The 12,442-nt window shown below is 44.3% G+C and overlaps 1 protein-coding gene across 9 annotated transcripts in view; it reads right to left on the bottom strand.

Moving 5' to 3' along the window:
- The window catches only part of MYT1L (myelin transcription factor 1 like), a gene marked incomplete at both ends in the record, with an annotated part of 130,621 nt that extends 118,487 nt beyond the window's left edge, over positions 1-12,134 (bottom strand). For 7 of the 9 annotated variants that reach the window (XM_080922390.1, XM_080922391.1, XM_080922385.1 and 4 more), the window contains 3 exons: positions 11,428-11,490; positions 11,863-11,896; positions 12,080-12,134. In XM_080922390.1, coding sequence (XP_080778516.1) covers positions 11,428-11,490; positions 11,863-11,896; positions 12,080-12,134 — 152 coding nt within the window. The remainder of the gene's footprint in view (positions 1-11,427; positions 11,491-11,862; positions 11,897-12,079) is intronic. The other 2 variants (XM_080922389.1, XM_080922393.1) reach the window with 1 other exon arrangement.
- Between the last annotated feature and the right edge of the window lie 308 nt (positions 12,135-12,442).

The raw sequence follows: 12,442 nt of genomic DNA, 5'->3' as shown, positions 1-12,442 counted from the left end.
ACATAGAAAGACTTCTGTGTACACTGCCTAGAGTTCTCTACCTAGGGCCAACTTGCATTGCCTTACTGCCCCTTGGTAACTGCTTGTCAGTTCTGATGCCCATGCTGTCTCCCCAGCACTTCTGAGTCACTGTCTTCTCTCTATTGCCCTGCCATTGCCTCTGCCAACCAAATGCTAACACCTGGGTCAACAGCTCTTTTTATTCTCCTCAGCCTCCTGGGATCCAGGGACAGGTTGCCAGATGACCTCTGTGAAACACCTAGTTCTTTTAGTCAGTCATCACCAGTCCTTGTCCCAGTCCCTCCCTCATCCTCCTGTAAACACCTTGCTGCTTGTTTCCTTCTCCTGCCTCTATCTCTTCCCTTCTGTTTCTCCCTTTCCTCTTCATCCCTTCCCCTGTTGTGTTCTTGTCTTCTTTTGATTGCAGGTAGAGATCAGAACACCTTTCCATGCGTATAGTGGTCTTGCACACTCCCATATGTGAGAGTTGCCATTCCCAGAACTGCATCCTAAGGACCGAACCTCAGTAGTGATTTATTTTAACCCTGTGGCCTCCTGTGCTACACCCTTCTAGCAGCGACACTCTCAGTGCTATCCTCTGCCCTGCACCCAATAGCCAGAACCAAATTCTCCTTTGTGCTGGGCTTGGTGGAGAGGATAAAGAGAATTTTCTGGGTGGCTAACCCAGTAGCCAAAGGCATCCTGGTATTGCTCCATTCAAACCACAACCAGTGAAAAATGCCCAGAAGGTATACCGATGACCCATTGTAGCTATGATTTGAGGTGGCTATGGAGGGTGACTCCTCAGTTCCTTCCCTCAGTTTTGGGCCTAGAGCTCAAGGCTGAACAGGTGACTGCTGAGCTCTGGAACCCATGTTTGCCTATTCCCCAGTAACCTGTTCTTTGATCCAGCTATAGAGAGACAGTCACACCTAGGCCCACCTTGAGATACCCTGAGAGACTAGCTCATGCCCCCAAAGGGAAAGGCATTGCGTCACATGCTAACCCTGCTGTCTCTCAGAATGCTCTTGCACACATATATTGTAAGTAAAAAGATCAGTCTTTTAAATGGACAGTTTTCTGGATAAGCAAGACGTATTTTAGACATGATTACACTGCATCCTATCTCCAGGGAACAGTAAGGGCTTCCTGCTCTTCCACACTAGGAAAGTGGTATATTCAGATGCAGTCTACAGTCTGAACACCGAGTCCCCATGTCCTTTACTCAGCCAGAGAAACTAATCTACCACCAGAAGAAACCAAAGCACTTAAGGTATTGGCAGAAATACTACTGTATTAGGTATTTTCAACAAGAAAAATCACATGAATCTAATGATAAGAGGAAAGGCTCATATTAAGTTAAAAAATAAAATTGAACTACAACATTATAGCTATAGCATGAAGCTAATGTATAAAAAGGGAGCTGTGATGTATTGAAAGCTACAAACAAGTATAGGTGTGTTCTCACCCAGGAGAAGGTCAGGTGATAGAAACTGAGTGGCAGGAATTATTTAAGAAGCACACTCAATCTCCAGTGAAATTCGAATTTGAGCCAGTCTCAGTGTTTCTCTGGATCCTCCTGCCAGCTGTATTTTCCAGGGACCCACAGTGGGCACTTTTACCCTGGGGCCCACAAAAGGCACTGGCACATTCCACTCTTCTCCAGCTGCCCAGAGTCTCAAATATTCAAGAAAAATATCCTCTTGTCTTTTTCCAGTGCCCCATGGCTGGGGGTAGACTTGGGTCCTGCTGTCCTGTGAGTCCTGTGTATGCCTAGGACTAAGGCTGAAGATATGCAAAGATGGCTGATGGATAGACTCACTTCCAGGGTGGTGTGGTAGACTCTGGACTAGATTCCCCAACCTCACTTTTGCAAACTGTTAGGATCAGGTTGGGTCAATGCAAGAAGGTTGTCATTGGGTTCCTTTCTTACTTGTTTGTCCTTGTTTTCCTAACCTTCTAGTCACCTTTGGAGAGTGGATAGGGGTAGGTAGAAGATCTCATGGGGCTGGAGGAAAGAAAGGCCATCTTGAGATTGGGTGAAAAGAAACAGAGGGAAGGAAGACTACAGCTAAAAGGGTTGAGTTCCAATAATAAGAGGAGACACAGCCCATGGATCAGGACATGTTAGACATCTAATGAGGCCATTGCTCCTATTCCTGGGACTATTATTTCAGGGGATTCTAAGAACTCATGGACCCTGAAGAAAAAGGGGGAGGAAACTGGTGGGTTGGCTGTGTCCTACATGCCTGTTAACTCTGCTGTTATCAGCCTTGCTGAGTCCTCACAGCCCTTCTGTGCCCACTGTCCCCATCCTGACTGCACTATGCCAATATGAAGAGGAGAGGACAGGTGGGAGATGTGGTTCTTGTGGCCTCTTATAGGCTCAATATTGCTCAGCACCATGCTAGTAGCTGCTCTAGAATTATGGTGGCCTTGGAGGCTTTGGGGAGGGTGTGTCCTGATAATACTTAAAGAGATAGAGCCACAGGATAGCTTCTGTGCGTGGGAAGACCCTCCTACATTGCTGTACAGCCCAGCTGTGCCTCATTTCCTAGTTCGTTTCCTTGATGAGATTGGTGGGCACAGGACCCCTCTGCTTTTGTAAGGGAGAATGTGACACCCAGAATCCCCTGTTCTCCTGCCACCTTTATCATGTCATCTGGAAGCTAAGGATTCATTCAGAGTACAACAAGCCACCTGATTGGCTGGGATGATAAAAAGTAGGCAAGAATGCAGCAAGATGAATTATTAATAGAAAAAATTACATTTAAGAGGTTTGTGTGTCCCTGCTCCATCCTCCCTGGAGTCTCAGGAAATGAATCCTTTTGTACAGGTAGCATCTTTTGGTGTTACCCCATATATCCTTAGCCACTCAGTACAACCCTGCAGAGTGGCCACTGAAAGACAGGAGCAGAGTTACAGAACCAGAAATTACACAGTGGCACTATGAGCTCTCCACAGGAGGGAAAATGGCTTATCCCAATGCATTCAGAGCAATAGAAGCTCCAGAGACAACACAGGTCCTTTTTCAATGAGGAAGAAGAAAATGGTGAAGGGTTTTCATGGTTTCCAGCATGTATCCTGATTATCTTCAATCTTGATGCCTTTCCTTTGTTATCCTCTGGGCTCTATGAAGCAGTGGAAGAAGATGTATAAAAACAGGAGGTGTGTCCAGAATATCTTTTAGGTCTCAAGGTATGGGGTCGGCCCTGCAGAACTGGAGGTAGCAAGGAATGGCTGACCCTGAAAACCGTGCTTGTTCCATGTCCTGTGCCCCCTGAAAATTGTTGTTCTCTCCTCCCATGGGGAGAAGTCACATTTTGTAGACTGTCAGTGCTCAGCTACACAATGCTTCTGTGATATAAAACAAAGTAAACTCCCCATCACTGGCAGTCAAAGTCACCATCCTGGTCACTAGTGTATGTATCTTTCTTGGAGTAGTGATACTGGGTGGGGATGCCCAGGCAGACTGGGGACACTGGTTGTGCTATACATTCTGTGGCTATCAGAGCAGGTTTGTTCACTCCATTTGTACAGGGTTGCTATTCACAGATGAGCTCAGAATTGGATGGATGGTGAGGCAGCCTTTGTCAGGGCATCCTACTTGGTAGCTTTGGTTTTTGTTGGTCTATACTGAGAACCTTAGAAGCTTTATAAGCTGCTTTCCCTTTTATACATTGCTATTTCTTTTTCTACAGACTATTTGGTCCACCATGCTCTTTTGGTATCACTGTCAAACTCAGGACATCAGAGTTCTTGGGACACCGAAGCTCAGATGGCTGAGCCCTACTCACAGTTTCAGATACAGAAGGTCTTGATAGGGCCCAGATGTTGCCTTTTCAGACTTTCTAGGCTATGCTGAGGTTCTGACTTCAAGGAAAGTCTCTCTCTCTCTCTCTCTCTCTCTCTCTCTCTCTCTCTCTCTCTCTCTCTCTCTCTCTCTTTCTCTCTCTCTCTCTCTCTCTCTCTCACACACACACACACACACCAGCTTCATAGCTAGCTGGGTTAGGTGGTTGTAGGGACATGAGACTATAGGGACATAGTGGCTAGAGCTTTCTTTTTGCAGTGTATGTGAGGTGGTTGTAGGAGACTGGAACAAGAGCTGGAGGCAGGAGTAGTGGCCCCCCAGGGTAGGTTCACCTTTACATCTGTGTTATCAGCTGGGTTGATGATGGATCATATAAGCTAATGTATTCACCTCACAACATCTAAAGCTACACAGAATACTGAAATCTTACATAATGAAGACAGTGCCTCAGTCAGGAAGGGTTGCTTCCTTTTAAAGTTGGTTTTGTTTTTTGTTCTTATAACTTTGAAGTTTGTTTTCTTATATATTTCTGGTTGTGAACCTATCCCTTAATGGCTGAGCCATTTCTCCTGTTTGCTTTCTAACCATAGTTTGGTAGGAAACTTTGGACACACTGGCCTGTGTAAGGCAGGGGAGAGCACAGTGTTTGAGAATTAGGAGTCTAGGTTGTGCCTCCAATTCCTCAGTGTAGATATAAATGGTGTCAGTTGCACTACAGAATCGTGGATGTAAAGAGCAAGATCATAGCACTACTAATACCAGGCTCTGTGAAAGTCTCCAGTGTATGTAATGGCTTGTAATGGCTTTTTCTCCACTTGGGTGCACTATGGTGGGGAGGTGTTGATGCCTTTAAGATGATGGGCCTTATCGAAAAAGTATCATCAGGGGATACAGCCACTCAAGACATGGCTCTCTGGGCTTGGGATTGGGGAGCTTGGATTAGTTCCAGAGCTGCTGAGTCCCCTCCAGCCTCTCCTTTCCTGTCTAACAGAGTAAGGTCTCTATTTCAGGCTCCCACATACAAGCTCAATCAACCTAGCCCTTTCTGTCATTGAGTCTAGCCTGGGGCATTTTGTAACAGCAACTTGAAGTGGACTAGATACTGATTGGAAATGCTGGACCTACCAATCAAGGAACTGTCATCAGAGTCATCTTAAATCAGCCTGACAGGAAGCCTGAATTCTTCCACCTCCCCATGCCTCATCTCTATCTCACCCCCCCCCACCCTCTAACAAATGGGGACACATACCCTTGAGGATATGTTCCCAGAAGATGCTCTGCATCTTCTGAATGCAGCCCCCAACCCAGCCCTCAGAGTCACACTGCTAATCATGCCACCTCTCAGGTGAGAAATGGCTAGAGTCACAACACTTACTGCACAGCTGGGCTAGAACCTCTGACATCTGCCTATAGGCAAGCCACTACCTGCAAAGGAGTTGTTTCTGGGTATATTGAGATATAAGAAGTAGCTGTTGTTTCCTATAATTCCCACACAGATGAATTTAAGAGTGAACCATGGACCTTTTGGTGGGTTAGCGCCAGCAACAGCACCAGTACCAGCACCAGCACCAGCCACACTACATACCCATTTATGGTGTACATTCTGCTTATGTTCAAAAGTGATTAAGTTCACATGTGTCTGGTCATCAAGGAAGATGTCAGGATGAGGTAAATGCTAAATTCAGACTTGACCTATTCAGATCATAGCTCTTTGAGCTGCTGCCAGAACATGAGTCCCGTATCTGAAAATATTTATGGTCCTTCTCTCTGAATACAGAATTATTAGAGAGAGAGAGAGAGAGAGAGAGAGAGAGAGTGTGTGTGTGTGTGTGTGTGTGTCTGTGTATGAAACATCAAAAATACATATAAACATATTATGTTTGTTTTGTGTATCAAATACACTAAGTCACAAAGGATGCAGGGGCCAGATGTGTGGCAGACAGCAGCAGTCTAACCATTTTCTTAGGAACATGGCCAAGAGACTTTTTAAAATAAAAAAAAACTTGTTGTAATAATAAAGGTTAACTGCTACCACAGTCCAAAGTGAGGACGCCCACATGCATCTGCACACATACGACTCACAGTGCAGCCGCAGAGTAGCAGCGATCAGGGACAGCTACTTCACCCAAATAGATCCCTAGGTCTCGACATTTTTTTTTTCTCTTTGCACTGCTGTGGTCTGCTCTCAAATTAATGTTAAAATATGTATGCCCTAGCTTGTGATTTACAGAATTGGTGACAAACAGTAAAAAGGACAGGCATGCCATAAAGCTTATGGATGAGGTGACGGCAGGCACAATGATGCCTCATAAAGAACGGAGGGGAGTAAACACAGATAGGCTGGCTAGGTGGCTGTGTGCTCTGAATCCCTTATAAACATCCCATGGCGCGCCCTGCTGCAAGGCAGCCCCATCGTTAATTAGAACATCCGGCAGACGCTGCAATGTATCCATGCACCCAAGTGGATCTTCATTTTTCACATGCGGGGCCTTACTAATTAAAATCAGCTTTGCAATTAAATGTGGAAAATTGTGTTAAACTTTCAAGCGTGCTTGGGAAAAAAATGCAATTATTTTTAGGGTGTTTTATTTCAATGCAAATGAAATTTCTATCTACATGAAGCCAGGGAAAGCAAAGAGGATGGCATAGGGGCTCTCTCTGTTCCTTCTTCCTTTTCTTTCTATGCCCCCCCCCCCTTTGGATTATGGATGCTCCTCTCAGTTGCAAGCGGCAATGCTCCCCTATCTCTCAGCCAGTACCTGGCTGGGTTCCAAAGCTTTTAGTGAGTGCTCTCTGTCAAGGCATGAATAATATCACCCTGAGGCTGTTGGCAGAATCCAAATGAGGCGTGCATACATCAGGAAGCCAGCCCTCCACTTTAGCTCCCAAGCAAGCTCCTGTGTAGACAGGCAATTATTCACCCACCGGCTGCCCTGGCAATCACGCTGGTGGGTGGAAAGGTGCGTGAAATGGAAGAGAATTTGAACAAGGAGTGCGCACAACAAGCTAGAGAGGATCCAGTAATTTCCTAATAAAAAAAGAAAAGCTGCCATTTGAAGCTTGTAAATTTAAAAATGTGAACCGAAAGATCTAGCTTAGTGTTTGCTAAATTGGAGAGGGCTGAAATATAGCTGTTCTCATCCCCTAACTTCAGAGTGCTTGTGAAGTGCTCAGAGACTACAAGCCTAAGTTATACTTAACTTATTAGTTAAGCAGGAACCCATGCTTCACTAATAACTCATTTAAACAAAATATCAGTAAAGAGTTCAGTGTAAATGAAATTGGTTAACTTTTAAATCAGGCCGGAAGGCTCATGAAACACTCAAGTTGCAAATGTGTCCAGGCTGTGAGCCCTTTTCTCTCCACCCCAGGGTATATGATTATGGGGAGCTATATAGAAATCATTTATACACAAGCAAATCTAATTCATTTCATGCCTATACATGTAACATTTTTTGAGTGAAGTTAAAATTCTAATTCTTATATAGCATTGAATATCAGTTTGTAGTAAATATTTCAAATAGTTTGTTAGGCAAATTAAAAAGATGTTAATAAAAATAAAGTAACAGGCATTTTTAAGGATGTAAGGTAGATTTCTGTGGGTTTTTTGACATTTAGCTTCATAGCTCGTATCTCAGGGATGGTTCATAAACACTCCAAATGAATGGCAAAGCCTCCTGATGAGAAATCTGGGACACACTCACACAACCCAGCCCAGCAGTGGTTTCTTTCACTTGTTTCCCACCCAGGCACAGAGAACCAGCTTTCAGATTGGGGGAGGACACATGCGATGTCCAAAAACAGGTCTCACCCTGTGCCTGTCCAATGCTAGGGTCTTCTGAAGCCTATTTAGGGCCTTCTGCAATTGCAGAGTTGTTCACGGTGAGCCACTTGGTGAGTGTCAGGCCTTTACCTGCTTGGTGAGGTCAGGTGCATGCCATGTGGTAACTTGCTAAATGTCATACTAGTGAATTACAGATGTCTCATTTCCCCTACTACCTGTTCATCAAAACATACCTCCTGGCATGCAAGAAAGACCTAGTCTTTACCACTTTAAATGCTTGCAAGTCCTGCAGGCCAGTGTGAGCATGTTGGTTGGTTGGTGCAGTGCCAGCCAGGCTTTGGGACCTAAGACTTTAGGAACTGAGAATGACTGAAGTTTCTGTACATGCCTAAGAAGGTAAAACTCCAACTGAACCACACATTAGGAGTTCTCAAGTGTCTTTGCTTTCTCTTGGCACATTTAGGAAGAGTCTTACAGTCTTATAGGAGCAAGGTAGCGGCAAACAGGAAGCTACACACAGTGTGACAGTGTAAGTGACAACACACAGTGTGACAGTGTAAGTGACAAAAGGAGGCCATATTCACTGTGCACACAATAGGCCATAGGTTCAGAATATGAAAACTACCTCCAATCCTCAATGCATACTTTGTCACATCCTATCCATACATGCATGGCTTTGTCATATTCATAGCTAGTAACATGAAACTACATATGGGACAAAGTCTAGAGTGCATATAGTAGTGACAGTTATGAAGGTCTCTGTGGGTTCTATGGTAGTGTTCTGAGAAGGCAAGTCCAATTACCTGACAGGGGCACTAAAATGTCAGCTGGGCTTAGCCCCCTGTGGATTATTTTCTCATCTCACTGTATCCTTTATTAGGTTTTTCCCTAATGGTTGGTTGTTCTCTATTACCCATTTCTCTGACATCCACACCCTTGTCTCCATCAACCCAGGATACCCATCCTTCCTATCTGCTTCAACAGACAGAGTTAGCACCTACAAAGAGACTGACCAGTGCACATAGCATCGCCCTAATATGTTTAACAAGCACAGGAACAGCAAACTAAAAGGGTGAGAAAGTATTGAATTTCTTAAATTAAATAAAGGGCTATATCATAGGCACCATTTTACCATGGATATTTATTTTCCTTAGATATTCATTCATTCATTCATTCATTCATTCATTCATTCATTCATTTTAAAGCATGTACTGTCCACATCTGCCTCAAATCATTTTGTGATTGTTCAAAGGGAGATTTCAACATATTACAATAACATTATAGACTAAGGGGACAAAGAAGTGTTTGAATTACAGCCTTCAGGAGAATGCATTTGACAAGAAATACATTGCTAAAAGGACTGAAAGCCAGGGAATTCTACCCAACTGGGCTGTGGCTCCCATGTCTCTGTGCCCTGACACATGCTCTGTCTAAGTTACATCAGACATGAGCACCAAGCCCTGACATCACAACTGCTCTGGTGAACAGAATGCAGTTGCTATGAGAATGGACAAGTCTCAGTAGAAGAAAATACTGCAGACAGTAGTTATTTTAAAACCAGAAAATTTACAGCTAGACACAACCAAAATCGTCTAAAAATTGATGTACCAGCAGCCCTAAGATGTTAAAATGCATCATCTCTCAGCTTTGCTCAGCAGTTCTCACTGTGTTCTGAGGCCCCTGGAGGCCATAGCCACCCAGATCACTGTCCTGAGGCTTTTGGTCATCAGTGGTACAGAAGAAATCAGAATCCAGGTCTCCAGAGTGGAGCCATTTGTTTTCACTCCTACCAGACTACTTGTGTACCTTCTAGTGAGCATTTCTCCTCAAACGGAAGAGAACAAATCAGGATAAAATAGCACCACCATTTCTATGTGATCAGGCTTGTTACTACCTGACAGAGTTGTGTGTCTTTCTTTAGTCTACCTGGTTGATGCCAGGATCAACTTTGAAATAGAATATGAGGGCTACACTGCTTTCAGGGATCCCTCAGAACCATGTGTAAGCAGAGAAATAGCTCATGAAAACATCGCTTGTGGTCAGGCCAACCCATACCGTCCCGGAAAGCACCATGGGAGGAGTCTGAACGTGTGATAGAGATGGTCGGAGAAGAGAGAGCTAGTTACTCTCACTTGATTGTGATCACTGTGGACATGCCGTGAGACGGCACAACAGAACTGATACCCACAGAAATCATTCGTTCACAGAATAGAACCCAAAGAATGTTTGCAATCATTAAGATTTGCAAATCAAAATAATCTTTAAGATCTTTTTCCCTTTCCCCCTTTCTCCCTCCCTTTCTCCCCCCCTCCTCTCTCCTTCCCTCCCTCTCTCCTTCCTTTCTTTCATCTTTTCTTCTTTTTACAAAACTCTGGCCATGAAATGCTATCTAGCATAATCCAAATTAAAATTTGTGTAACCAAATATAATAATATCTTTTCATAACAACATGATAAACACTAAATATCACCAATAAAGAGATGATTAAAAGAATCTTTGCTACCCACTGTTTGCCAACTATTTTTTCTGTTGAGCACACAGTGCAGTCTTTAAGCATATATACTTAGACCTTACATGTGTACTTCACATAGCAATGTTTATATCTTAGTTATCCATCTCATTATCTGAATCAGCAACTTATAATTTTATACTGTATGAATAGTGATATAACACATTAAACTTAGTAATTGAAAACAAAATATTCCTAGAAAAAAGTGGCTCATGTGTTTTTTGGTATGTCATGGGGGAGGCCAGAGATCACGTGATCATGTGATGGGTGCTCATTAAGCAATCCCATGTGTCCTTTGGTGCCAGCATGGAGGCATAGAGATCTGGGAAGATGTGTACATCTTCCTTTGATTTAGTTTTGCAGAGCCACATCAAAATAATGGTTTGATTTCACCCACAAATGAATGTTTCATTGGAGATAGAACAGAGAAAGAGGAGAAAAGAGAGGTCACCCTGAGTACCTCCAGCAGCCCTCAACTCTGATGATGTCAGTCTGGCCAAGGGAAGTTTGTAGAAAAGAATGACCTTACTCCTTACGACTTGACTTGTGAAAAATAAGTGAGAACAATATCATTACAGCTAGCAAGCACTCCTCACCTACCATGTCTGGGACTGTCATACAGCAGAACACACCTGTGCTTCCTGTCAGAGCAGATGTGAAGCAAATGTGAGTGTGACAGCTGAATACAGAGATGTGTAAGGTGCTCTTGCCCTGGTGAATTTTTAGCCACCTTTCTTCTACTTGTTCTTTATATCCCTTGCCATTAGGGATGTGAAACCCCAGTATTTGTGGGAGTAGCAGGACCATCTTTTCTCAGGACTTTGAGTGTGATCTGTCCTAACTTTCACCCCATGTGGGATCAATCACTGCAGTTGTCTGGGTATCATATCAGTCTCTGTATTCCAGCAGAAGATCTCTTAGATGATGGGACCAAAGTTACTACAGAAAGCTCAGCAGGTCCTGTGTTAATTTAACTTCAGAGGTTCACCATCCTCAGCTCAGGGAGGAAGAAATGAGGAGACAATGATAGGAGTTCCTCATGGATCATCAGAAGCCCCAAGTCCTCTGTATGCTGAGCCTGGGCTCACAGGTGAGAATGTGCAACTCATCATAATTTGTGCCAATTTGTATATCGTCGACATTGTAGCATAGAGATGCTTATGCTTTGAGAACTGTATAGGCGATGGAAGGCCATGGAGAAGTGAGAGAAAAGACAAGGATGGCATGCATTATATCCCCAAACACCTACCCACATGTCTTCACTTGCATGGGGTCTCTAAACAAGCCATCTTAGCACATTGTGAGAAAGGCAGGCATTACCTTCTGTGTCGTGCATATTTGCCACTGACGTGACCGCTGCCGTCGCAGCCTGGAGTGGGACAGCTGAAACAGGAAAGAGCTCATTATATAGCTGAATGGGATCCTGTGGGTGGGCACTGATGGTGATGGGTCTCTGGGGGGGTGGAGGAGGGAAGGAGAGAGGAAGGGAGGGAGGGAGGGAGGGAGGGAGAGAGAGAGAGAGAGAGAGAGAGAGAGAGAGAGAGAGAGAGAGACACCAAGAGAAAGACAGACAGACAGACAGACAGAGATGACCAAGGGAGGATGTTTTTTATCAGCAGTTTCAGGAGAACTAGTTTCACCACTATAGTAGGCTGTGAGCAAGCTGCCCATGAATTTTTTAAATACAGTGCACCCATTCAGAGGTGAGTTTTCTAAACTGCTGTTGGGGATGCCTTCCACCCACAAAGCACTAACCTGAACAGCTCTTGTATGGCTGGCTCCACAGGAACTGCAGAAAGATGAAAAACAGATAAAAATTTATCGTGTGTCACAGGTACTCTTCTTCCATGGAAAATTACCAAAAGGCTGGCAGTGTTAGGGGCAAGGGGGTGTCAGAGTGAACTGCTACAGAAGTTCTGCAGGATAGGGGCTACCTAGTTAGGCTTAGGAACATGGGGAAATGCAGACTTACCTCGAACCCCTTTGGACCGTGTGCGATGGCGCTTCTCCTCAGTGTCCACGTCCATCTGAGAATAGAGTTTTAGGTGGTCAGTGCCCTTGTCCAGTGAATCTGATTGCTGTGTGTGGCACTTCTGACTGTCACTGGTACTGTAGACATAGGCCCTTAATCCTGTGTAGCTCTATAAAGGAAGGCATCCATAGGGCAGCGTGGGTAAGCAAGGACTGAACAGTCTTAAGAGTGTTCATTTAGGGATGACAAGTGAGCCTGACTCTTGGAACCACTAGTCTTCTGCACTCTCTAGCTACAGATTTGGATGGACCTCCAGGGATCCAACTTTCTTCTTGAGGATTTGATTAGGATACTTTTAGGTGT

Source organism: Micromys minutus (assembly GCF_963924665.1).
Source record: "Micromys minutus genome assembly, chromosome: 1".
NCBI classification, from domain to species: Eukaryota; Metazoa; Chordata; class Mammalia; order Rodentia; family Muridae; genus Micromys; species Micromys minutus.
Note: the sequence above shows the minus strand (reverse complement) of the source record. Positions and strands in the feature narration are given on the sequence as shown.